Source organism: Neofelis nebulosa, chromosome 17 (assembly GCF_028018385.1).
Source record: "Neofelis nebulosa isolate mNeoNeb1 chromosome 17, mNeoNeb1.pri, whole genome shotgun sequence".
NCBI classification, from domain to species: domain Eukaryota; kingdom Metazoa; phylum Chordata; class Mammalia; order Carnivora; family Felidae; genus Neofelis; species Neofelis nebulosa.
The window spans coordinates 8,779,011-8,805,495 of record NC_080798.1 but is presented as its reverse complement, the minus strand read 5'-3'; the positions used below and the strand labels follow the sequence as shown (position 1 = coordinate 8,805,495).

General features: G+C 54.5%; 1 protein-coding gene across 12 annotated transcripts; it reads left to right on the top strand.

Moving 5' to 3' along the window:
• The first annotated feature begins 586 nt into the window (after positions 1 to 586).
• KASH5 (KASH domain containing 5) lies at positions 587 to 26,485 on the top strand. 12 transcript variants are annotated; one of them, XR_009256186.1, is made up of 20 exons: positions 587 to 817; positions 3,453 to 3,590; positions 7,007 to 7,111; positions 7,619 to 7,805; positions 8,298 to 8,362; positions 9,579 to 9,645; positions 9,878 to 10,039; positions 10,480 to 10,597; positions 10,930 to 10,980; positions 16,228 to 16,356; positions 16,564 to 16,620; positions 16,928 to 16,987; positions 17,654 to 17,718; positions 17,882 to 17,969; positions 18,210 to 18,338; positions 21,440 to 21,498; positions 23,258 to 23,303; positions 24,778 to 24,920; positions 25,050 to 25,114; positions 25,200 to 25,226. XR_009256186.1 is itself a non-coding variant. In XM_058709041.1 (20 exons), the coding sequence occupies exons 1-20, from the start codon at positions 796 to 798 to the stop codon at positions 25,578 to 25,580; spliced, it is 1,869 nt and encodes a 622-aa protein (XP_058565024.1). In that variant the 5' UTR covers positions 587 to 795; the 3' UTR covers positions 25,581 to 26,485. The 12 variants fall into 12 exon arrangements, 9 of the variants coding, with proteins under 9 accessions (XP_058565024.1, XP_058565023.1, XP_058565022.1 ...); XM_058709041.1 differs by lacking the exon at positions 24,778 to 24,920 and adding an exon at positions 25,436 to 26,485 and having other exon boundaries at positions 23,258 to 23,297; positions 25,200 to 25,316; XM_058709040.1 differs by lacking the exon at positions 24,778 to 24,920 and adding an exon at positions 25,436 to 26,485 and having other exon boundaries at positions 23,258 to 23,297; positions 25,197 to 25,316.

Sequence of the window (26,485 nt, the reverse complement as noted above, 5' to 3'; positions counted from 1 at the left end):
CACTCATTTATTCAACACTTTTTTTTTTAATCACTCACACTGGGTCAGCCACAGCCACGTTCTAGCCCCCAAACAGCCTCCTACTGCCTATAGCTCACGTTCCAGTGGGGGTGACGCTACACAAATCTACAATATGTCGGGTCGTGAGATAGGGACTTCTAACAGTGGTTAGCGAGATGAGGGCCTAATGGAGGCAGCGTGGCAGGGAAAGGTCGCTCTGAGAAATGAATGATGGTGGGGTGAACCGGAGGATGCAAAAGAATTCCTTTCCTGTTCCTGTGTCTCCGCTAGCAGAAAGGAGGAGCGGATGGGGCATCTTTGTCCCAAATCCCCATTCCTGGGAGCCAAGTTTGGATGTAATTCTCTTCTCTCTAGCCGGAAAGGCTGAGAATACTTTTTCCCACTCCCCCCTATAGGGAATGAATGAAACTGTTTGAGAAACAGTCTTTCAGGGATCTGTTAATACATCGTGACCAGAGCCACAAAGGGCGCGGCAGTGGTGAGGCAAGACGGGGTAGGAACATTATTGTGACGGCGATGGGCAGCCTTGCACGGAAGAGAGGGCAAAAAGGGCGTGACTTAGTAGCTGATGAAAAGTGGGGGACGGACAAGGGGTCCCTCAATCCAACTGGCCCATGGCACCCAAGCTTGAGGCCGGAGAGAGGACCCCAACGTAGGGGACGCAGGCGCCCCTCGCTTCCGCTGCCTGCCGCCCTCCCTCCAGCTTTGGCCCTCCCGGCCAATACGCGTGCACCCGCCCGGCCAGGCTGGGTGCGCGCCCGGACAGTCCTGCGCATGCGCGGCGTCCCGGGTGCAGGTAACCCACAAGACTAGAGCGAGCCTTCCCCCGGTGCGCGCCTGCGTCGTGGGGAGGCGCCCAGGTGGGGCGGGGCTTAGGCGCCGCGCGCGCCCTCGGTCTCGCCCCAACGTTTTTCTGGCGGGAACGGCGCACGTGTACCTTCTTCCCGAGCAACTGCCGTTGGTAGGTCGTGGGCCCCGGCTGTGTCCTGAGAGTGGGACGTGGGCTCAGGGACGCCCGGGATGTGGTGGGGTTCCCCAGAGAAGCCCTGCCAGAGCCCCCCAAATCCTAGGGCACAGCCCCCAATATCAAGGCCTTCCAACCCTTGTTAAAAGTTTTCGTGAAATCCTGATGGAAACCCCTCGGAAATACTGAGAAGGACTCCTAGGAAATGTGATAGATGACCCCTGAAATCTTGTCAGAATCTTCTAGAGATTCTGCCAGACTTCTCCCTCGGACCCTGCCAGACTACCCCGCAAAAATCCTGTTACGCTCCCTTCCCAAATCAGAGAACCCCCGCCCCTCCCCGCGCCCCGCCGAAATCCTGTCAGAGATTCCCGGAAATCTTGTCAAACCCACCAGAAATCCTGTCAGGTTCCCCTCCCAAATCCAGACACCCCCAGAACTCCAGAGACGCCCCAGAAATCTGGTCAGAGACCCTCTTGGAACCCAGAGACCCCTTTAAGATCCGAACCCCTTTAATTCCTGCCTGTGTCCTCCTCCTGCTCCAGCCTCCCTGTGGAAGACCCTCCGTGATTGACGAGAGCCTCCCTCAGCCCCTCACCGGGAGTTTATCCCCCAGTCCCTGTCAGAAGCACCCGGTGCCAGACCCTTCCCCCCCCCCCAATCCCACAGCCATCACCCCCCTTCTGCACCCTCCAGCATTGTCCAAACCCTGGAAGGCTCTCTCTGCAAAGGCTGCTTTTTCTAGAACATTCTAAAAGCTGCCAAGAAGCATGCACTCCATGGCTGTGGACCCGGCTGGCGCCAGGGAGAGCAGGGTGTGGGGAGTACTTGGTGAGGAAAGGCATGAGGAGCAGGTGGGGTGAGGACAGACAGACCCCAGATGACCCTATGTGGGCCATTTGCCCCAGTGTGCCCAGTGTAGCCCCGATGGGCATAGTTGTCCAGCATAATTATTAATAGCACCCTTCTCACTCTTTTACTTTTTTTTTAAGTTTTTAAAGTTTTTTTAAGTTTGTAAGTTTTTTAAGTTTTTTTTTTTTTTTTTTTTTTTTTGAAGTTGAGAGAGACAGTGTGAGCTAGGGAGGGACAGAGAGAGGCAGAGAGAGAATCCCAAGCAGGCCCCTCACTGTCGGCACAGAGCCCAATGTGGAGCTTGAACTCACGAAACTGTGAGATCATGACCTGAGCCAAAACCAAGAGTCAGACTCTTAACCGACTGAGCCACCCGAGTGCCCCAACACTCTTCTCGCTCTTGACGGTGTCCTGGGATTGGGACGATAAGTCGTACGGGTGGTCAAGCTGGTTATAAGGGAGGTAGGGCAGGGCATTGTCAGGGCCCAGAGGAGGGAGGCCCTCACTGGTCCCTAGGGGACCCCAGGGACTCAGGGAAGGCTTCCCAGGGAGGCTGTGAGCCAGGGCAGGGGCCACATGTGAGGATGGTGCGTGTGGTACCACCTGGGCCTGGGAAGACCACGCAAAGGTGCAGAACTCCCACGGCTGTGAGGAGCGGGAGGGGCCTAGAGGTCAGCCAGTGGAGAGAAAAGGGACCAAAAGGGGCCAGGAATTGCAGGGACGACGACGACTCTGTCCCACACCAGCCAGAGGGGCTAGGACTTAGCCCTGAGGGCACTAGGGATCCATGGCAGGGATTGGTGCAGGAGAGAGATGGGGTCCAACTCGCACGGGAGGCCAGTATTTCCAAATACAGACCGATATGGCAGAATGTCGGTAGCCCAGGGTGGTGTGGGAACCCAGAGACGGCAGCTGGTTCAGAAACATTTTCCCAGAGGAGGAGATAGGTAAGCCAAGGCAGGAAGGGCTGGAAAGGAAGGCGTCCCAGTCAGATACCCCAAGGTGGGGATAGCCAGTCCAGTTTGGGGGAGAGCACGCAGTTCAGATTTGCTGGAACAGCAAATGTGTGATTTGGGGTAGGGAGGCGGGCAGGGCCAGGCTGTGCAAGGCCTTCAATGCCAGGTCCAGGGTCTAGGCTCTGTCCCTGGGGTACTGGGGAGCCATGGGAGAACACTGGGCAGGTCAGCTCTGGGACGCTGCTGGGGATGGACGGGGAGGGAAAGACTAGAGACTGGGAGGCCGGGAGGAGGATGGGCCCAGGGCCCAGGGGGAGAGGATGGAACCCAGAGCTGTAGGGAAGGAGAGGAGGGGTCAAGTTAGAATCATAGGGCAAGAGGGACAAGGCTAGGGACTTGACAGGCTGTGGGGAGGAGGTGGGGGAGGGAAGCAAGGAGGCAGTGACCCCCACCCACCAGCCCCCTCTTTGATCTCTGCTGCCCACTCCTTGGCCCCCCATTTTCGCAGCCCACACCTCCAATTCATAAAACAGGTCTGAGCGGAGCTGCTCCGGTTGAGGCAGGGGTGGGCAAACAGGTTCTGAGAACCCAGAGCGGCCTGGGGCACAGGTGGGGCAGGGTGGCTGGTCTGAGGAGGCCATTCCCCTTTGTCCTTCCAGGAGCTCTTGGAGCAGACGATCCTTTACCAGTTCCTCCCAGTGATGGGGGCAGGCTGTTAGTTTCTCCAGCAGCTGTGGAGCGACCAGGGTGGCCCATGGATGTCCCAGAGGGCCGGGCGGGTGGCCCCGCTGCAAAAAGTAGGTGGCTGGGCCCCTGTTCACCCCAAGGGAGGATGAGGAGGGGGCAGTGGGTGAGTGGGTGCCAGCTTGGGGACTTGAGAGAGGTGGCTTAGGGTGACTGAGCCTCCACTTTGGTGCCGGGTGGGAGGGAGGGAGCTATCTTTGATGAAGTGCCGATGTGCGCCCACCTGTCTGGATACCGTATCTCCTTTGTTCTGGGGAAACTACAGGAGAAACCTTAGCAAGCTCTGTTCCTTCCTCCCTAATGACCTGCTGGGTCACCCCTCACTAGTCATTCAGATCTCTGCTTTCTGAAAAGCCTTTCACATTCCCTCCCGTCTCCTGCTTCTCTTCATAGCACTGCTTAGTCTCTGTCTCTCCCACTGGGACATGAGTTGGGTCTTTTTTTGTTTTGGGTTTTTTTTTTGGTTTGTTTTTTAATGTTTATTTAATTTTGAGAGAGAGAGTGGGAGCAGGAGAGGGGCAGAGGGGGAGGAGGACAGAGGATCTGAAGTGGGCTGTGCACTGCATTGACAGCAGTGAGCCCAAGCCTGATGCGGGGCTTGAACTTACAGACTGTGAGATCATGACCTGAGCCAAAGTCAGAAGCTCAACCGACTGACCCACCCAGGCGTCCCGACATGGGGGTCTGTCTGTTTTATTCACTCTGGCATTCCTGGTCTCTAGAGCTGTGCTGACCAACATGTGAGCCATAAATGTAATTTTAAATTTTGTTACTAGCCACATTTAAAGGTAAAAAGAAACAGGCAAAATGGAATGGGAATAATAGATTTTACTTAACCTGATGTGTCCAAAATGGTATCCTTTCAGCATGTAATTAATATAAAAATGTATTAGGGATATTCTTTTTTTTTCACACTAGGACTTCAAGATCTGGTGTGTGGTTTACACTAATAGAGCATCTCAATTCACACTCGCCACAGTTCAAGCACTCAAGAAACTTATGTGGCAAGTGGCTGCCCTATTGGTTAGCGCCGCCCTAGAACAATGTCTGACATGTAGGAGCTCAGTTATTGTTCTTGATTTGTTTGGATGGATGCAAACCAAGGGGGTGTGAAAGCCGGCTTGGGGAGGAAGACGCTGGGTTGCCCTCTCTGAAATTCATCTGCTAAGTGGTAGAGCCCGATGTGATGGGGGAGGAGGCTCCCACCCTTGGGGAGAGGCAGGGCCGCTTTCTTAGAGGCTCCCAGCATCCAGCAGCAGAGCCTGCATCTTTTCTCAAAGCCGCAGGCCTGGACTCTGGCCTCAGGAGTCTTTCCAGAGGGGAAGGTAGGAGTCAGACACCTGGGTGCGGGAGGCGGCGCCAGGGCTGGCGGACCGAGTGACCGACATCAAAACTTCTCCGGCACCAGCAGAGGGCGTGCGGGCCCAGAGGATCCCTTGGGCCGGGGCTGAGCCGCCTTTGGGAGGCTCCTGAAGGAAAGGGAAGGCCACACCCGGGAGAGATGGAGACAGAGGAAGGCTGGGGGGAAAAAGCCAGAGAGACAGCAGGGCAAGGAGAGAGAAGGCTTGGGGAATGGAGAATCACTGAGATATGGGAAAAGAAGCCCAGAGCTGGAGACACGGGGAAGAAAATGGGGGCAAGGAACACAGAGACAGAGAGGCAGGGCCCCAGGAAGAGAGAGATGGGGAGGAAGATGTAGAGAAAGAGCCAGAGAGAAAACTAGAGAAGGGCAGAGACAGAGACACAGAGAGAGGTAGAGACACGGAGGATGGAAATGAAGGGAAAGGAACAGAACAGCACAGGCAGAGTGACATCTTCCTGAGGGGCCCCAGATAGACACGTGGGGGTCCTCTGAGCCAGACGTCCTGGGTTGACTCTGGCTGAGCAGCCCTGGGGAGTGACCTCGCTGGACCTCAGGGTCCTCCTTCATAACCTGGGGAGCACAGTGAGAGGCGAACACTGCAAATTCAGGTAAAGCCCCAGCATGGGCCCTGGTGTCTCCTCTAATTGTGGGTTCCTTCTCCCCTTCCCTAATAGCATGGGTTCAAACCTGCGGGGGCTGAATGTTAGCTGTCTACAATGAACCCTGGAGATTAAAAGGAATTAGAGCACCCATGGGTGCCTGGCTGGCTCAGGGTCGTGAGTTCAAGGCCCACATTGGGCATGGAGACTACTTAAAAAAAAAAAAAGAGCCAGGGCAAGTTCCTAACTACTCTGTGCCTCACTCACCTCATCTGTAAAGTGGGGCTAAAAATAGCAGTGGCCGTGGTCCATACAAAACCCTCAGAAGAGGAAGGGCACCTACTCATTTGCTAAATGAATGTTCAATTCTGTTATCGAGCCTCCACCGTGCGCCAGGCCTTCCTTCTGCCCAGAGCCTTTCCAGATTTTCTCATTTCTTCTCTAGGAGGGAGGGAACACCAGCCCCATTTTCCAGAGGAAGAAACTGAGGCTCAGAGAGTCTGCGTTCCTTGCTCGGGTTGCCCCTTGGGTCAGCCAAACCCAGCAGCCTGTGCCAGGCCTGCCGCTATACCCAGTTGTTCAAGGGTGGGGACCCTTGCAGGTCGCTTCCAGTCCCAGAGAAGTGGACCCCAGTAATCCCTGGGGTAGAGGATCTTCCCCTGTATCGTGGAGAGTTTATTGAGTGCCTGTATATGCAGGCACTGTTGATACAGCCGTGGACAAACAGACGTGGGGGCGTTTACATTGTGTGTCTGTGCTGGGAGGTCTCTTCCCACACACAAACCTAACCCTCCCAGCCCTGGTAAGGAGGAATCACTACCTGCCCATTTTACTGGTGGAGAAACTGAGGCTTCGAAAGGAGAATGGACTTGCCCATAGCCACGTAGCTGGGCTATGAGCTCCTAACCACTCCCCCACCACTCACCCTACCTAGATCACCCATCCCCTCTCATCTCGGGCCCCTGGCTGTGGGCTGCAATGACGCCAGCCCTGCCTGGGGATTCAGGTAGGAAAGACAACCAGCCCCCCAGGCAGGCTGGGAAACCGGAGATGTGGCCGGCAGAATCGATCTAGGCTGCCCTCGCCTTATTGGATTGTTCCTGGCTCCTGGGCCCCCCTTCACCCTCAGCTCCTCCCAGAATCCTCTCTTCTTTGCCCTCCTCTGCCCCAGCCCCCTCTGAGCAGAGCCTGGGAGGCCAGGGAAGAGAGGAGGAAAGGGTGATTTCAGAGCCTTGTTTGTTATCTGGGCTCCTGAGCTGCTCAGACACAAAGGATTAGAAGCAGGGGGTACTTCCTGGCCTGAAAGAGGGGACCATATCCTCAGGATGGGGACCAAGGAGGCCCTTACTGTTGCTGTCCCCAGCCCGAGCTTCCTGCTGTTCCCCACCAGCCCTAACTCCAGGTAGCTCAGGATGAATTCACTCCCCTCTGCAGGAGCACAGGACCTGGGGTCACTCCTCTTCTTGTTCCCCTTCTCATGGGCGGGCTGGCCCTCTTGTCTCCTCAGTGTATCTCTGGGACCAGCTGGAGGAGGGGAGCCTGGGGACGCTGCTGAGCTTAGAGGAGCAAATACTCAACTCGACGTTCGAAGCTTGTGACCCCCAGAGGACAGGTGGGGGACAGGATGAGAGCCTGGCAGCCCTGGACCTGGGAGACACAAGGAATAATAAGGGACAGAGATGGGGAGGCTGGAAACTGGGAAGCTGTAAAGAGAGGGATGGGCTAGGGCCCTTTCTTGGGGGTCCTACAGAAAAATGGGTGATTGTAGGAAGCTTCTGGAAGGATTGGATAAAGGGACCGAGGCCTTTCAGGGTGAGGACATTATAATGGAAGAGGGTAGGGCCTAGGGAGAGGGAGGGAGGGCAGCCACTGAGGGCCTGATGGGGCATAGCAGGTCCTCTTGGGTCCACCCTGTGAGTGGTGATGACTGGGCTCCATTTCCAGGTGAAGAGTTCAACTTAGAGGAGGGGAAAGGACTTGCCCAAAGTGTCTCAGTTAAGCCATGATGCAGAGGTGCTGCCAGCCCAGCCATTGGCATCCTGCTTTCAAGCCATTGCCTGTCCCTACTCCCCTCCCCCCCACTTGCCCTAGACTCCCTCACGGCATGCTTTGTCCCCAGGTATCGTGACTGTGACCCACGTACTAGCCTACCTGGAGGCTGTGACAGGACGGGGCTCCCAGGATGCACGCCTCCAAACACTGGCCTGCAACCTGGACCCCAATGGGGAGGGCCCTCAGGCCACTGTGGACTTGGACACCTTCCTGGTCGTCATGCGGGACTGGATTGCTGCCTGTCAGTTGGATGGGTGGGTCTCTGCACCTCTCCCCTCCCCCCTCCCCCCCCGGAAGTCCTTCCTGAGATCTAACCTCATTCATACCTGCTTACTGCAGCCAGCACCCTTTGGGCACAGGGACCTACTGTGGTTTGGAGGAGGCTGAGGAGGAGCGAAAAGTAAAGAGATGGGGTTGGGGGGAATGGGGTGGAAAGTCTGAAGACAAAGTTCCTGGGATGGGGAAGCAGAAATAAAAGGGGCTGGAAGGAAAAGTTGGGGTGTTAGGGTGCTGACTGAGGCCCCTCCCCATCCCTTCTCCAAACGCAGGCCTTGCCTCTCCTGCTTTTCCATCTGGCCCAGGGCTCTTGCCATCTGGCCTTACCTTCCTCCCCACGGTGGTGCTGTCCATGCTCTCTGGCTCTCACCTGACCCGGCCCCTCCTCCTGCCACCAGCAATCCCCCTTCGTGGCTGGTCAGGATTGGGGGTGGCTGCAGGGGGCTCTAAGCCTCATCCCTTTGATACAGGGGATTAGAGCTGGAAGAGGAGACAGCCTTCGAGGGGGCCCTGACCTCCCAGCAACCGCCATCTGGTGAGACTACTATATATAGAATGAAGCAGGAAGGCCCGGGGTCAGACAGTGGGGGGACTTCCCACCTGGAAACAGAGCCAGGGGCATAGGGTGGGACCCTTGGAACCTTAGCTCCATCCTGGAGCTGTGAGTTTGGCTTTCTAGGCACCTCCATGACTGCCTTCCCTCCTTTCTTGACCTTTTGGGGTTTTTTTCTTCAGGGGTTGGTTCCGAGTCCTCCTCCTAACCCCAGCCTATCACAGAGGCCTGTAAGGCCCTGCCCACCTCTCCTTGTCAGCTCTCTCCAGCTCCCGCCTGCTCTCTAGTCCCTGCTCCCTTGGGCCTCCTGGCTCAGCCTCTAATGCACTCAGTGACTGCCCACCACGGTCCTCCCCTCAGGTTATTCCCCCTAAACTTCCCACACCTGGGGAACCCTCTGTGGGGAAGCCCTGGGAGGCCCAGGCTAAGGTCCCTGGCAGTCCAGGCTCACTCACAGCCCTCCTTTCCTGTAAAAACATGATTAACCGATTAAGTTACCTGCCGTGCTATTTGGTTAGTTGATTCGCTCACCATTTTATCCCTGGGACCTCACACACAGGAGGCATGCCGTAAAAAGTGTTCCCATTATACCTTATAAAACCAAACAAAAGCAAAAAAAAAAAAAAATACAGCTTCCTGGACATTCCCTTAAACTTTCTCCAGTTGGGCTTGGGGGCCAGGGGAGGGTCAGGTCAGCTCCTGTTGAGGAAACACCCCTCTGGGTGGGGGAAGGCTGGAGGCCAGGAGGCTGGGGATGAGGTTGTGGTGAGGAGAGGGCGAGGAAGAGGAGAGGGCGAAGCCTGAGCCAGGACTGGCTGACACAGAGAGGAGAGGAGGACAGAGAATGGGGGAGGAGGGCAGGAGGGCCTGGGCTCCAAGTGGACTATGGGGATGAGCCAGGACAGCCCAGTGGCCGGGAGGGAGGGATACTGGGAGGAAGAACAGGTTTGGGGGCAGCTAAGGTGCTGCCTCATCTTGGATGTGACGGAATCGGGGCTATGAGTGAGGGCCAGCTTTTGCTCAAGGTGCCAGTGAGCAAAAGGCCTTTCACTTGGTGGATGTAATTGTAGCCCCAGGAGTAGATGACATGACCCACAACAGATGTGAGGGCGAGGCTAGCGGAGGCCAAGCCCGAGTTCTGGGGTGGCCCAACACCTAAGGTCACCGGGGAGCCCACCACCCTGTCTGTCTTCCCCAGGATGCCCAGAAGCTGAGGAGCCAGCCAACCTGGAGAGCTTTGGAGGCGAAGACCCCAGACCTGAGCTGTACCTATTCTCTCCCCCGCTGCCCTCCAGCCTCCATGTCATAGGGCTTGGGGTCCTTCGGGAGTGGGTGAGGGATGGGGTAGGGGTGCTGTGCTGATGGCTCCAGGAGAGCGGGGCAGTCTCTCTCCTGTTTCTCTCTCTCCAGAAGAACCTCATGTCCCCACCACCCCCACCCCAACCTGGGAAAGGAGGTCGGAGCTGTGGCCAGTGACCTGCCCCTCCCTGACCCCAGGCCCGCCACAGCTGACCTGCTGAGCAGCCTGGAGGACCTGGAGCTGAGCAACCGCAGGCTGGCCGGGGAGAACGCCAAGCTCCAGCGCAGCGTGGAGACAGCGGAGGAGGGATCTGCGCGCCTCGGGGAGGAGATTGCAGCCCTGCGCAAGCAGCTTCGCAGGTGGGCCGGTGCACCTGTGTCCCTCCTGACCAGGCTTTCCTCCCCCACCCTCACCCCCGTCACTCTCCTCTCCACATGCTCTCTCTGCACCTCCTGCCCTGTCTTCAACCCTGCACTGTCCCTTTCTCTTTTGTTCTTTTTCTTTTGTGTCTCCCTAGTTCTTGTCTCTTGGTCTCTTGGGTTCAGACTTCCCTCTTCATTTTTCTCTGAGTCTCCGTGTCAGCAGCCTATCCCTTTCTCTATGCTCCTGTCCATCATGATTCCCCTATTTTAGTCCTCCTGCTTTCTCTGGGTCTCTGTCCCACCCCCTTAGTCTTTTAGGTAGAAACTGGGTCTCTGTGCCCCACCCCCAGGTCTCTGTCACTTCCAGCTCTGAGTGGATCTATCTCTATGGTCTCTGTTTCCCTCCTGCGTGGCCCATCTGCCCCGCCCCCACTCAGTACCCAGCAGGCTCTGCAGTGTGCCAAGGCTGTGGATGAGGAGCTGGAGGATCTGAAGACTCTGGCCAAGAGCCTGGAGGAGCAGAATCGCAGCCTCCTGGCCCAGGCCCGACAGACGGTGGGTTCTGGGCAAGGGGCACGAAGGTGCCTTCTCCCTTCCTTAAAGAGTCTGAGCAGCGGTGTCTGACTGTGAAATGGGAAGGTGCAGAGGTTACCCTGGCTTCCTCCCTTCCTCCAGGTCCTGCTTGCTCCTGACTTAGGGCTCAGATCGATTTGCCATCCCTTTTATGACAAAGGGGACAGCAGGAGCCATCAGGGCTCCCAGACCCCTTCTCCCAGCCTTGCTCCTTAATGACCCAGACCCGAGATGTGTTCCCAGGTGGGGGAGAAGGGCAATATGGGGGCAAGGAGGTCCTAAGAAAGCCTTTGTCCTCTTTCGCGGCTGCTCAGGAAAAGGAACAGCAGCATCTGGTGGCCGAGATGGAGACTCTGCAGGAGGAGGTGAGCTGAGGCCCAGTGCCCACCCCATCCCTTCCCAGGTCCTCAGGATCTTCCCCTCCCTGCCCCGTCTGCCCCAAACATCCTCAGTAGCCTGCACCCACTCTGTAGAGGGAGACCCCAGAATCCCAATAACATATGAATGTTTCTGAAGGTCACATCACTGCATGTGAGGACTGCTGTGGTTCGTAAGAGTGAGGGGCGTGGGGCAGACTGCCTGGGTCCATGCTGGAGCTGCCTCCATAAGCATGGGTCAGTCTATTGCTTCTCTGTACCTCAGTGTCCTCACCTGTAACAATGGGCAAAATAATAGAATCTCCCTCACTGGGTTATGTGAGATTTAAACAAAAGGATGCTTATAGAGTATTAGGTATGAGGCAGGACCGTTGGAAGTGTTCACTGAAAGTTAACCAGTATTGTTCATATATTAGCATTTTTATGGTGGGAAGAATACAGGCCTTGAAATCAGTGAGTTCAAATCCCATCACTGCCACTTACAAGATGGGCCACCTTTAGGCATGTGACTTCTCCTTCCCGAGCCTTTGTTAAATCCAGATCCATGTAGTCATCTTAGATGGAAAATAAACTCATCAATTGATAATGAAAATCGTCACTACCCCCCACAAGGTGGCATCTAAGTTGCTGGAGACCCACACAGCATCTCAGTGCTCCAGGAGGTGGCGGTCCTCGCTCAACATCTGCTCTCTCTGCTGGTCACAAGATTGATGTTCATCATCCCATCTGGTCCTCGTCCTTAGTCACCACCACACGCTGGCATCCACTGGGAGGCGGGCATTGCCTCTGGTGTCTGGATGTACAGTCCTCACTGCACCTGCTGGTGGTGGCCCTCTGGACCCCCCAGCACACGGGGGCCTCTGGGGCTCTCCCTCAGCCACTTCCATACCCTTCAGGGGCCAAAGAGGAGGCTTGGCTACTTCCCTGAGACTCTTTGTGGCCATAGGGGGCCTCGTGGGTCTCTCTCAGCCTCTGCTTCTCACACAGCTATCTCTACTCTGTTATTCACAGGCCTTGTTGGGGCTGAGACTGAGCTGAGAAATGTTCTCTGATTCCCAGACCTCCCAGGGGTTGTGTTGTTCAATAGCATCCTTCCTCTTCACCCCCCACCTTAGCTAACCCGGGGCTGGGGGCTGGTTCAGGGCATGTTTCCCCTCTACTGCTCTCTTTTTTGACCCTCCTGCACCCCTCCCCTGACCTAAAGATCTTTGCTGAGTCCAGGCAATGATATTGATTCTGCCCGATCCCCCCAAATCTCTTTGTCCTACATCTGTATTGTAGCTTTTGTATTCAAATCCAAAACTTTTCCACTATTGTTCTCTGGCTCTTCCATGAGAGTTCCATCATTTGGAACAATGGGAATTGCCACAAGATGGCTGCCACAATGTGAGGCATGGGGTGTAGCCAGGAAGTAACTGTTTCTTCCAGAACATCACTTTTTTTTTTTTTTAATTTTTTTTTTTCCAACGTTTTTTTTTTTTTTTATTTATTTTTGGGACAGAGAGAGACAGAGCATGAACGGGGGAGGGGCAGAGAGAGAGGGAGACACAGAATCGGAAACAGGCTCCAGGCTCCGAGCCATCAGCCCAGAGCCTGACGCGGGGCTCGAACTCACGGACCGCGAGATCGTGACCTGGCTGAAGTCGGACGCTTAACCGACTGCGCCACCCAGGCGCCCCCAGAACATCACTTTTTAAGAACAGGGAGAAATTCTCCCTAAAGCCCCATGGCAGAACCTCCCTCTTCTATGTTACTGGACAAAGTGATATCATATGATTATAGCCAAACCACTCCCTGGCATGGGTAATCCAACCGCTGATGGGCCAGAATACTTACAGCTCCAAGGAAGAGAACACAGAAGAAATGGTGGCTTCAATCCAAAGGGCATTCATTTCTGTAACAAGAGGCTTTGAAGGTCTCTGGATTGGTTTGGTGATTCAGGTTTGTTCATCTGCTTGTGGCCTCGTGATCACAGATGGCTGCAGCAGCTCTGCCCTCACGGTTCTCATCCAAATCAGGACAAAGAGGGACAGGGGAGCCCAGCTAATGCTTCTCGCATAGCTCTCTTTTCATCAGAAGGAAAAGGCTTCCCAGGAGCACCCCCACTGTACCCACCACCCCAGCATACCTCTCTTCCATCTCGCTGGCAAGAACTGGACCGCATGACACCCCCAGCTGTGAGGGAGGCTCAGCCTCTGGAGTGGGAGATGAACAAGTCAGAGGGGGTGAGAATGGCTGCTGGGTTAGCTAACAAGCCACTTCTGAATCCTCCGAGATTTCCATCTCATTCACCCCAGACCAGGACCCACCTGCCCACGTGGAGAGTGTACCCCCAATGAAAGCAGAAGAAAGAATAAACCGGGTGAATTGCAGCCAGAAGTCTGGGCCTCCTCCCAGCCCAGAAGGCCCACTGCCAGGTCAAGTGCCTTGAGCGGTGCCTGGGCCATCCTAGGCGCTCGATAAACCAGAGCTATTCTTGGTTGCTTCCCCTCCACCTATCCCCTCCCCGCGGCAGCCTACAGAGCATCTATATATCAAGTCTCAAGTTACAGTAGAATAATGCTAGAGTAGGGGACACTCAGACACTCAGTTTTCCTACAGAGAATCTACAGAGCAGGGCTCAGGTTACTGCAGAAGAAGGCGGGAGAGGCTGAGGAACCAGGTTCCCTGCCGAGTGGCCCACGATCCAGCCTGCAAATCCCCTACCAGGTGGACAGATGTTGACACAGCATTCCCGGTCCGTCCTTCCTCTGCCCTTCACCTGGCAGCCCAGGCCGCTGAGACTGAGCGTGAGGGCCCACTGATGGAGGATTTGGAGCCGAGCCAGCTGGAGAGAAGGAGGAGTTGGCCTGGGTATCCCCAGGGGCACTGAGAGGAGGGGTGTGGCGAGGGAAGTCCACCTGCCTCTTTGCGCTGAAATGCTTTTTGCCCATGGCTGCTTCCCATCGAAGTCAGTGCAAGTTGCTATAGTATTGGTGCCTGGAAACTCCAGACTGGATTTGGGGCCATTTTATTCTCAGATCTCACAGCATGGCTGGCCTGTGCTGCCCTCTCCCAGCCCCCTTTTTCTCTCAGATAATTCTCCTCACCCTGGAGGACTCAGGGTGCCCCAACACTGCTTCTTCGGGAACCCCCTCATCCGGGCTCCCACAAGGCCCAGGGGCTAAGCTTCATCAGAGTCTGCCTCCCGTGTTGTCATCATCTGCTTCTGCACCGGTCTCCGCCTCTAGCAATGAGCTCCCCTGAGGGGAGAGACGAAGCTGGCTCCCCGTTCTCACCCAGGGCTATGTCTGGCTCAGAGAATCTGGGGGTTATAATTGCAGCGTTTAGAGTCCGATTTGGGTTTGAATCCACTCGCTCACCATTTAAAATTTCTTAGTCCCTCCACTCAATGTCCTCTGCAAAATTGGGACAGGGGAGGTGATCCCAATAAAAACATTAACACTCGGGACAACCAGACATTACATTCTTCCTGAATGGTGCAAGAGGACACGTTTAGCAGCACCCGTGAAATCTTCCTGCCAAAAAATGGAACAGGAGCTTGGCCAGGGCCCTGGATCTACTCACCAGTTTAGAGGAAATAAAGAGGTTGGAGGAATGGGGTGAACATCCCGCACAGGGGATGAGAACTCAGTAAGTCAAATCCAAATGCCCCTGTTCTACAGGACAAATAACCTGATTTCTTCCACAAAAGAAGGGCCTCCAAAAATGCCATGGTTGGGGAGGTGGGTGACCACTGTCAGATGAAAAGGAGACATTTCAACTAAAAGCCACGGTGGACCTCATTTAGATCCTCATACAAACTCAATAAATGTGAAAAGACATTTGTGAGATAACTAAAATGAAAAAACGAAACAAAAACATAGGGAGTGCCTGGCTGGCTTACTCGGAGGAGTGTGCAACTCTTGATCTCAGGGTTGTGAGTTCGAGCCCCATGTTGAGTAGAGAGATTACTTAAATAAATAAGCTTTTTTTTTTTTTAAAGCACCAATTCAGTATGAGACAACAGTAGGGAATGATCCATTTTAAGATGATGGTGGTATTGTGAGTTTACTAAAGTAAAAATTCCTCAAGTAGGAAATAAAAATGCCAGAGTAGTTATAGGTGAAATAATGTGATATCTGGCATTTGCTTTTGAATCATCTGGTAAACAAAACAAAAGCCTTGGAGGATAGGGAAGAAACTGGGGAAATGTATATAATTATCAAAGTTGGGTGATGAGCCGTGCACATTCATTGTACTGTTATTTTCACATGTGTGTGTGAAAAGCACTTACAAAGTTTTGAAGATATCTTTAAAAGTATGCATTTTACATTTCCTGAACATGTTGGTATATGCCAGGCAATTACCATATACCATATATGTTTTGTGCTTATTATATGTAGTAACATGTGTTTGCATGAATTATCACCTGTATAACCCGGGGCAAGTTGCACAACTGTTCTGTGCTAGACTTGCCTTCATCTTTACAATGAGGTAGTAAAGGGGTATCTGGATGGCTCAGTTAGTTCAGCGACAGACTCTTGATTTCAGCTCAGGTCATGATCTCACAGTTCATGAGTTTGAGCCCTGCGTCAGGCTCCACGCTAACAGTGTGGAGCCTGCTTAGGATTCCCTCTCTCCCTCTGTCTGCCCCCCTCCCACTATTTCTCTCTCTCTCTCTCTCTCTCTCTCAAAAGAAATAAACTTAAAAAAAAAAAATGGGGGATAAGAAATGAGTTAATACTTGCAAAGCACTCAGTACAGGTTAGCAGTCACCATTAGCTCATTTAATCCACACAGCAACCCTATGAAGTAGGTCTATCTCATCTCCATTTTTTTAATAAGTTGTTTTAACGTTTATTTACTTTTGAGAGAGAGAGAGAACGCGAGTGAGGGAGGGGTAGAGAAAGAGGGAGACGCAGAAACTGAGGCAGGCTCCAGGCTCTGAGCTGTCAGCACAGAGCCCAACGCGGGGCTCAAACTCATGAATTTGAGATCATGACCTGACCGAAGTCGGAGATTGAAATGACTGAGCCACCCAGGCAGCTCTCATCTCTGTTTTTACAGACGAGCACCCAGTGATGCACAGAGAAATCAAAACTGAGATCTTACAGGATGGTTGGAGGGATTAAATGGGCCAAAACACAGAAAGTGCTTAGCATGAGGCCTATTGCATATCAGCTGTTCAGGAAATGTCAGCTGTGAGTACTAACGTGTGCCGGAGGGGACATGACCGGTTGTTCGTTCTTCCAGAACGGGAAACTACTGGCTGAGCGGGACGGAGTGAAGAGGAGAAGTGAGGAGCTGGCCACAGAAAAGGACGCTTTGAAGGTGGAACCTCTTCCTCCTGCCATTTTTACCAGTTTCAGCCACTCTGGCCTAGTGAGAACCGGGGACTTCCATCAAGCCATCAGGCTCCCAGGGCTCCGGGCAGCTTGGCTGAAATCCCTCTCGGGATAGCCGATGTCCAGAGACATCGTGGGAGGTTGAGGAGAGGGGCTCGAGAGAGCTGGGTGGGCCGGGGAGGGCAGCGCCTGCTGAGGCAAGTCCCGGAAGGCCGGACAGATGGACGGGCTCCTTCCTTGGCAGCGGCAGCTTTTTGAGTGTGAACGCCTCATTTGCCAACGAGATGCTGTCCTCTCTGAGGTGAGGGGCCCTAGGGTGGTAAGGGGACATTCACCTTCCATATGTGCCTGGCCATCTCCCGCCCCTAGTCTAGAAAGGGAGGTCCCGCCAGGATCTCCTCCGTGGATATGCAGCCTGGAGAGGTCAGAGGGTTCCCTGCTCCCAACACCAGGCTCACAAGCATGACCCTGCAGGATCTAGAAACCTGGTGCTTTCCCTCAGGCCCTAGCTCTTCCCCCCCAAGCTCACCCTTCCAGTCTCCCCTACCCCTTGCCTCAGTGTCTCTCTGGGGCTGGGCCCAGTCTCAGTTACCTTTGGGCCTTCCCAGCGTACTCAACATGCAGAGAGTCTGGCCAAGACCTTGGAGGAGTACAGAACGATGACCCAGGTAGGTGGCTGCCCTCCCACCCTCGGCCCCCTGCCCAGCCCCACTCTTTTGCCGTCTCTGGGATCTGCTGCCTCTCTCTGTTCCTGCCCATCTTTTGTGGAGTCTCTATACCTGGTTTCTTCCATCTCTACTACTGTGTGTCTCTCCCTCTCTGTTTCCATCTCTCTCTCTGCCTTTTCTCTTGTTCTCTGCTCCTTCCTTTCTCTCTCACTCTGTGCATCTCCATCTTGGGTCCACTTTCATTCTTTGTGGGGGTCTTCTCATCGCATCTCCCCTGCTCATCTTGCTCTGTGTCTGCCTTTCTTTGATCTAGTCTGTCCGTCTCCAGGGGTCACTACTCTCTGTTGGTCCCTGGTTGTTATGAGTCTCTTACACCCTGCGTGTCTTTTGCCCCCCTGTGAATCTGTGTCCATCCATGTCTTTTGTTCTGTGCGTCTCCGTCTCTGCCTTCCTTTTCTTAATTTTCCTGGCCAGTAGGTTACCTTCTAGGTTCCTGCTGCTCTCTGTCTCTTGTTGGCTTCCTAAGTTTCTTCTCCTTGTCTCTTGGGAATATGTGTCTGGAGAGCTCAAAAACGTTGGGGAAGTAGAAGTGACGGTAAGGGGAGCCCAAGGCTGGGAGGTAGAGAAGGACAGAGAGGCCAGGGTCCCCCACTGCCCCCTTTGCAGGAACTGAGGCTGGAAATCTCACACCTGGAGGAGCAGCTGAGTCAGATCCATGAGGGGCCGGATGAGTGAGTGGAACGTCAGGGGTGGAGGAGGCAGGAGGAAAGCCCAAAGGCAGGGACCCCCGGCCTCCAGCCACAAGGTGGGCAGGGCCACGACCCCAGAGTAGGTGGACCGAGAGGTAGCAGGCAGGCACAGAGAGAGCCTTCTCCCTCCTGACGGTGTCACCAGGCTACCGGAAGGGGCCCAGGTGAGAAGAGCGGGCTGGACCCAGGTGCTGCCCCCGTCACTGGGCGTGGAGATCCGGGCCATTCGGCAGGTGGGCCCAGCTCCATGGAAACACCCCAACCCCCAGCCGGCCACGGCTCTGACCCAGCCCTGATTCTCACCCCACCCCATCTGCCCCCCAGGACCATCTCCATCCTCAACCCCATCCCTACCCCGACCCAGCCTCACGCCAGCCCCCTGCCCTCCCCCACCCCATGCCTCAGCCCATCTCCATCCCCATCATCTGCCTTCACCCTGGCATCCCTGGTCTCAGAAATGCCTTCCCTCCCAGAAACAAGAAGTGGCAGACTCCGCTCTCTCCAGCCCTCTCTGTGGAGTGTGGCAGTGGGAGGAGGTCATCATCGAGACTGAGACAGACGAGGAAGCTGAGTTTCCACCTGAAGCCCCAGCTGGGGCAGAGGTGAGCATGGGAGGGGCTCAGAGGCCACCGGCGTCCAGGACCTGGGAAAGGGGCCTGGGGCTCCACGTGCCACCAGCTTGTTGCCCATCCCACAGGCAAGTGTTGAAGGGCCTGCTGGACACAGAGCCCAAGCCAGACAGGACACCATCCCTGCCCCCTAGAGACCAGCTCGGGAGTGCAATAGACCGTAAACAAAGCAAACACAAATTGCCTGCTGGTAGTTTTTTGTCAGGTGGAAAACAGTGTCAGGAATCATTATTTACCAGGGTCTGCAGGGGGAAGGTAAGACGTGAAGCGTTCTTCCGGACACCGGAAAGATACGTTAAGTTTTTACTTTTGGGTTTTTTGGGGGGTGGTTTTTGCCTGTGTGTTTTTTTGTTGGTTTTATTTTTCTAAAACTTTTACTTTTTGGATGCAAGCACCTTTAGGAAAAGCTTAGCAAGCCCACTGTGAAACCTTGAACTCAACCAATAGCTGTTGTTTTAGGACTTCTGTAATTGCCTGAACAGTATTTCAACACCCTTTGAAACAACTGGCACAGCTCATCTTCAGTGTCCACAACAGAAGAGTGAGATTTTAATCCATTCGTGCCAGAAGTCTTTGTTTTTTGTTTTTTGTTTTTTTCCAGAGAAAATATTGCTCACAGCTCTGTAACTGCGTCATCTTGAGAATTATACTGCTTCAGAATTACCTGTTTACCATTGGGTTTTTTAATGTTTATCCTTATTTATTTTTAAATTTTTTTTTTTTCAACATTTTTAATTTATTTTTGGACAGAGAGAGACAGAGCATGAACGGGGGAGGGGCAGAGAGAGAGGGAGACACAGAATCGGAAACAGGCTCCAGGCTCCGAGCCATCAGCCCAGAGCCTGACGCGGGGCTCGAACTCGCGGACCGCGAGATCGTGACCTGGCTGAAGTCGGACGCTTAACCGACTGCGCCACCCAGGCGCCCCATATCCTTATTTATTTTTGAAAGAGAGAAAGAGAACAGCAGGGGTGGGGCAGAGAGAGAGAGAGGGAGACAGAATCTGAAGCAGGCTCCAAGTCATCAGCACAGAGCCTGACACAGGGCTCCATCTCACAAACTGTGAGATCATGGCCTGAGCTGGAATCGGACGCTTAACCGACTGAGCCACCCAGGTGTGCCTACCATTCTTTGGGTTTTTTTTAATTTTTTAGGTTTATTTATATTTTTAAGAGAGAGAGAAAGAGAACGAGTGGGGAGGGGCAGAGAGAGAGGGAGAGAGAGAATCCCAAGCAGAGTCTGCACCAGCAGCACAGAGCCTGGTGCAGGGCTCGAACTTATGAACCGAACCATGAGATTGTGACCTGAGCTGAAATCAAGAGTCAAGAGTAAGTCGGGACACTTAACCCACTGAGCTACCCAGGCGCCCCTGTTTACCATTCTTAAAGGAGAAACTTGTCTCTCTGCTCACGTTTTCCCTGGATTGAGAGATGCTTCTGTGTTTCCCTTCGACACCAGTGCTGTTTGATTTTTCATTTACCTCCCCCAGCATCTCTGTGAGGTAGACATCCTCATCCCTCATCCTGTCACGTATGGGAAACTGAGGCTCAGATAGGTCACACATCCCCAGTCACACAGCCTATGGGCAGCAGAGTCACAGCCCTCAGAGGAGGTGTAAGTTAGAGTGGATTCTGCTGTGAGCTCTCTGATGCCCCATCCAGGGGCACGGAGACCCAGGCTTCTGGCTGCCACCTGCTCTGGGTCCTGGAGCTACCACATGGAGCCGCTTGGGGCCAGAGGGAGAGATTGTGCAGAGCGGCCATCCTAATGCAGGACGATGGGTGTGCAGAGGTGGGCGGCAGGCCCTGAGGGAGCCCAGCGAAGGGGGCACCTGTGTCAGGTGGGAGACTGGAGAGGTGTCACAGGGAAACTGACACTTGAGCTCGTTTGGGGAAAACAAGAGGGAGAAGTGGTGTGAGGAAAGAGATGCCCTCCTGGCAGCACAAAAGCATGTAACATGCTCGGAAAGCAGAGGGAGTTGAGGTGTCTAGTGAGCCGGGAGGCCATATCACGACAGGGATTCCCTGAAAATCAGGCTGGGAGACTCTACTTTTCTCCATCGAGCCACAGGAGCCACAGGAGGCACAGGAGGGCTGAGAGCAGGGAGGGACGAGGTCAGCTCTGAATGTAGAAAGACTCCTTGCGGGCCACATGGATTCTGATTAGAGGCCAGGAGGCCAGGGAGGAGGCTGGGGCAAGAGCCCAGAGGATGAAGTCTGAGCCAGGCCAGGGCCCTGGGATGGAGAAAGAGGAATGATGGGCAGAGAAAAGTAGGGCGGGGGGGACACAGCTGCAGGCAAGTGGGCTGGGCACGCAGAGTGCTGGAAGGGAGAAGGCAGAAAGATGCCAAACTTATACTGCGACCTAGTGAGATGCAGATCCTGAGGGGCATTTGGGGGGCTACCTGAGGTCAATGGGTACACAAGGCTGGAGCTCAGGAATGTATTTAGAAAACAATATCAAGTCGGTGGTCCCAGCCACACACGGAGATGTCTCCGGAGAAAACAGGACCTGGATCCTGAAGGAGAACAGCTGTGGAGCTGCCCAAGACCAGGAACCTGGGAGGGAAAGGGGATCTGAAGGGAAACACTGAGCCTCCTTTGGGTCCACGTGAGTGTGAGAAGTTTGTGGGAGTACGAGAGGTTTGGGGGACCTGGACTCCTGGGTCCTGAATAGAAAGGGGTCCAGAACAACTCTCCCGTTTCTGGCTTCTGCTCTGAGAGGGATGCAGAGCCAGCCTCAGTGACAGAGCCCAAGAGGAGGGCAGGTCCTAGATGCAGGAGGTGAATTCTTTTTTTTTTTTTTTTTTAAATGTTTGTTTATTTTTGAGAGAGACAGAGACAGAATGCGAGTGGGTTAGGGGCAGAGAGAGAGGGAGACACAGAATCCAAAGCAGGCTCCAGGCTCCAAGCTGTCAGCACAGAGCCCAACGCGGGGCTCAAACTCACAAGCTGCAAGATCATGACTTGAGCCAAAGTCAGACACTCAACCAACTGAGCCACCCAGGCGCCCCAAGGTGGTGAATTCTTGCAGGTGTCGCAGCCTGGGAGACCTAACCTGTTCTTTTCCCACAGAGAAACTTCCAGGGAGAGCCAGCGCACCCTCAAGGAGGAAGGAAGGATCAATCGATGTGGTAAGAAGCTTGTTCCTTCCAGAGCCATCCCCCTGCGTGGAGGTAACACCAAATTCTTGGATGAATTTGAATAGCATACAAGGACTGGAAGAGCCCTGGGGGAGCTGCTCATCATTCATTCATTCACTCACTCATTCCTTCACACTGAGGCCATCCTGGGCCTGTGACCCACGATGAGTCACACCCAGCCCTGCCTTCAGCATCTCTTAGCCTAGAGGGACACAGACTCTGACCTGGCTGGCTCTGTGAGAACATCTGACACTTCACTCCACCTTCGGGGGAGGCTTCCCCGGGAGGTAATGCTTGAATGGAGTCCTGTAGGAGCAATTTTCACCTAGGAGACTCTCAGACAAGAAGACAGTTGTCAGGCAGATGGGACAGCTCAGTCACTAGGTCACTGAACACACTTCTCCCAAGGCCTCCAGGGAACCCTGGGATGAATGAAACCCATTGGGTCAAGGGCGAACACCCATGTAGTCACAAGACAATTGGGGACTCTAGAATCAGACAGCCTGGGTTCAAATCCCAGCTTGGTGACTTAGTGATGGGGTGGTGGGCCATGGAACCCCAGCCTTGTGATTGTTCCGAAGCTTAGATGCAGGCCTCCAAGGAGAGGTAAAACACTAGATGTCTGGGCCCACTCTCCTCCGGGGCCCTGGCCTTGGGGCCTTCCACACCCCCTCCTCTTTTTCAGGCTCTCCGCTGAGGCAGCTAATGAGGCTTCCTGCCACCAGCCTCTAATTGGGCTCCTCTGAGAAGCTGAGATTGGGCGGGAGGGGGGCTCCAGAGCTATGACCTTCCCTAGCGTCACCAGGGAGGGGAGGGAGGGGAGAAGGGGCTGAGCAGCGACAGGGGCGGGGGCTGGCCATCTGAGTTTCCCAGGAGCAGGACAGTGTGATTCACAGATTGGGAAGCAAGGGAGGTAGTGAATCCTGTGGTCCCTAACAATGGGTAGGGGTGAGGGCTCGGATCCGAGAGGAGCTGGGGGAGGAGCCACCTGGGTCCCAAGCAGAAGTCCCAGGGGATGAGACACCTCTGTGTCTGACTGGGGGCTTCCCAGCCTAGCTGACTTTGGGGTGCTGATTGAAGAAACAGCTGTGTCCTGAGGTTGTCAAAGTGGTAGTAGCTGGAGGATGGATCCCTGAACCCAAATGAAGGTGGTAGCTGGTGGTGTGGACGTCTGGGTCTCTGAGGGGCCTTTGGGCCAGACAGCTTGAGGTCTGAGTCTCCAAAGAGGCACTTCAGAGAGCTGTAGCCCTCGGGGGAGCGGAGGGTGGATGCTTGCCCACCCCAGAGAATGACTTGTGGGGTGGGGGGAATTGCTCACACAGTTGGCTTCTGGACTCTCAGTCCTAAAAGTAGATCCAGTAAGACTGAGACTCACTAAAAGTGGCACGGCCCACCAGGCACAAAGTGGGGGGTGGGGTCTGGACTGCCCCGGAGTCTGGGAGAGCCCTGAGTCTCTGGTGTTGGGAGAGTAGGAGAAGAGAAGCCGTGGCTCCCAGCTAAGGCATCAGCTGGAAACGTAGCAGCTGAGAAAGCCAGTTGTATGAAGAGCGTGTTGAAAATTCCCCTGCAAAATACACACGCTGACCTACACACAGCAGTTTGCTCTTGGGGCTCCAGGACACCCCCACGCTCATCCATGATGCCCGGTCTGCATTAAGACCCCTGCTTTAAAGGTTCATCCAGCTCCATAGTGGGCAAAGGGAAGCTAGGCAGAGGGAAGATGCTTGCAGTGACTTTTTTGTCTTCTCAGGTTACCCAGAAGACAGGAAGAGGAGGAAGCAGAGACCCAGGTCAGGGTAGGCAGTCCCCAGCACCCCTCCCCAGCCCCTACCTACTCCAGGCCCTGGAGGAGGTTGCTGTACGGGCAGCTCCTCCCAGCCTTCACCCCACACCCCCACTTCTCCTGAGCAGACAGAAAAATCATTTGGCCAAGAGATAACAAGGCCCTTGCTATAGCTAATGAGAGCGGACAGTGCTGTGGGGGGAGGCCTGCAGGCCAGTGGGCGGCCAGAATGTTCCCAGGGGACCCCCCAAGCACATACACAGGGCTGCAGCCGCTAAGCCACAGGCCTCACAGATGTGGCTACACCCCCGGAATGCGAAAATGCACACGCACATGCGCCCACACACAGGAAGGGGCCGGGCCCTCCCCAGCCAGCCCCAGAACTCCCTGGGGCACAGCGCCTGTCACAGCCCCCTTGCCTATCACCACACACACCCGCTACTTTGTTCCTCAAAGTGGCAGGGCACAGGGTGAGGTGCGGGTGACAGTCCCCATTCTCTGGCAAGGAAAGGGAAGGAAGGAAGCCTGGAGAGGAGGGGTGAGGAGCCTGGGTCCTCAGGTTAGGAATGTGAGAGCCCAAATGTACACCTGGTAGCTGGGCTCTTTCAGGCTCCAGACCATCCAACGTGGTCTCTCTGAACAGCCTGACCCCAAAGCCACCTCCTACTCCCTTCCATGGAGACTGGTACCCTCCTCAGTTATCCTCACAGCTGACTTGACAATGATCTTTACCTAGCTGTCAGGGTGGGGTGAGGGTTAAGGACCATGTGTAAAGGGCCTGGCACAGAACAGGTGTACATTAGGTGGCAGTGGTCAAGGTGGTGGCTGAGACTGGTGTTCCTGTAATTCCTTATTATTGTTACTATTGCCATCAGCATCATCCATGGAACAAAAGCCTGAGAGCAACAGAGGGGATGAGATGGCCCCTGGACAAATATTTGGGGCTTTTTTTTTTTAAGTTTATTTTTGAGAGAGAGAGACAGAGACAGAGAGAGAGAGAGAGAGAGAGAGAGAGAGAGAGAGAGAGAGAGGAAATGCAAGCAAGTGGAGGAGGGGCACAAAGAGGGAGACACAGAATCAGAAGCAGGCTCCAGGCAGGCTCCAGGCTCTGAGCTGTCAGCACAGAGCCCAACAAGGGGCTCAAACTCATGAACCACGAGATCATGACCTGAGCTGAAGTTGGACACTTAACCGCTTGAGCCACCCAGACTCCCCTTTGGGGCTTTAATCTTAAGGCACCTGCAGGTTCTGATACAGGCAGGGAGACAGACCCAAAGAGAGTGCCCACGCTGGACTAGGCCCAGCACAATGTTGGACTCCCGGAGAAGATGAGGTCTCTGCCCTCTGGGAACTTGGATCCTTCCAGAATCAGATGCAAATGGAGCTAGCAATATTGAACAGCACACACAATTACCCAGTGCTCACTCAGTGCCAGAAACTGTTCCAAGCACCCTCCGCTATTTTGCTTTTTACCTGTGTTCCCTCAGGCAGACTCTCCTTCAGCCCTGTGAGGTGGGTACATGTCAACGACCCTGTGCCCAGATGGGGAAAGTGGGGCATGGAGACGTGGGGTGACATTCCAGAGGACACGCAGTGGAAGCTGGCAGAGCTGGGAAGCCCACCTGGTGGTGTATCTCACAGCACTGAGCCACTGTGTTCCAACCCCTTCCACGCAGTCACTTCTGTCCACCGGGCTAAACCAAGGGCCTCTCCTAATCCAGGAGCCAGCGTCTCAAGTCCGTTTCCTTTGTCCTTTCAGGCCAATCTCCCCATCCCTCTGGGAGACCCTCACCCTGGAGACATTCCAGGAAGCCTTCCTGAGAGGTAACAGGACCCAGGGGGACTGGAAGGGACCTGGAGGTAGGGGAAAGTCCGGCATGATTGCCCCATCCTTTTTTCTGCCTAGTAGCCCTGCCAAGCCAGATCTGCAGCGAGCCCTGGTGCCTGTGGTGAAAGAGCTGGTCCCAGTCAGCAGGCCGGACTGGGGCCAGCTCTGCCTGGCCCCCCTGCACCCCCAGCCGCTCAGGTGTGGCCCAAGGCAGTCCCGGAAGGGAGGGTGATGGTCACACACGGGGACATTGCCCACCGCTGAGACTCTGGCAGCTCCCTGGCCCCTCCCTAAACTCTGTACTGCCCCCCCACCAGGGTCACCCGGCACCCGCTGATCCCCGCTCCAGTCCTGGGGCTGCTGCTGCTGCTGCTGCTTCTCTCTGTCTTGCTGCTGGGCCAGTCCCCACCTCCGACCTGGCCCCACCTTCAGCTCTGCTACCTTCAGCCGCCCCCAGTGTGAGACACCCTGAGTAAGGTCTAGTCAATGACCACCCCGGGACTCTTTCTACTGTTATTACCATTGTTGTGCCATCGTTACCTGGGAGCACCCCAGTTCGGGGACCCCAGATACAGTACTCCAGGATCCGCACCCCCATACTGGGTTTTTAGGTGATGTCTTTTGTTTTGGTTTGGTTTTTTGATATTGGTGACTACATTTCTTAATGGCAAACATATCCAATAATGGACTAAATACTAGGTGGGTATTTTTCTCATGAAACAAGTCTGGAGAAGGACAGCTGTGGGCCCACAGCTCAGAGTCTCCACAACTTGGGGGCCAGGGGGGCTGTGATTCTCTATGATTCTCTTGGCCCTTCCCTTTTGCTCAGGAGATGGCAGGCATAGCTTCATACATCGCACCTGCAGAAAGGGTGCACCTTTTTTAAAGAAGAAGCGGTAGCCTTCTCAGGGCCAGCAGCAGACCTGTGTTTATGTCTCACTGGCCAAAATCTCTTGTTGTGACCACTCTTAGCTGCAAGAGAGGCTCAGAGACCGAGCACCCTCCTGGCAGACAGAGGGAGAAAGAGATGTGGGCCGGGCTCACCCCACAGATGTCCTGTGCGGTGCAAACAGCCCATGGGAAATGGACCAGTGTGCCATTTGTTCACTCATCACTTCCTGCTCATTTGTTTACCACAATTAGACCTTCGAAGATAAAGCTGTAGAAAAACAGGCCCTCCAATGCCAGGCTGGGGAGTGCTGGTTTGCTCCTAAGGATGATGGGAGCTCTGGGAGATTTTATTGCTTGTTTTTGGTTACTTATGTTTTAACTGAGACGTAACTTACGTACACATAAATGGATGTGCTCTCTTTGGCAGCACATATACTGAAGTTGGAACCATACAGATAAATGGACAAAATCTTAAA

Coding starts and splice junctions, on each gene's coding strand:
- KASH5 (XM_058709038.1), top strand. CDS start 796: ATGCGCGGCGTCCCGGGTGCAG. Junction 10,598..10,929: donor TGGCCCAGGCCCGACAGACG/GTGGGTTCTGGG, acceptor GCGGCTGCTCAG/GAAAAGGAACAGCAGCATCT. Junction 17,970..18,209: donor AGATCCGGGCCATTCGGCAG/GTGGGCCCAGCT, acceptor CTTCCCTCCCAG/AAACAAGAAGTGGCAGACTC.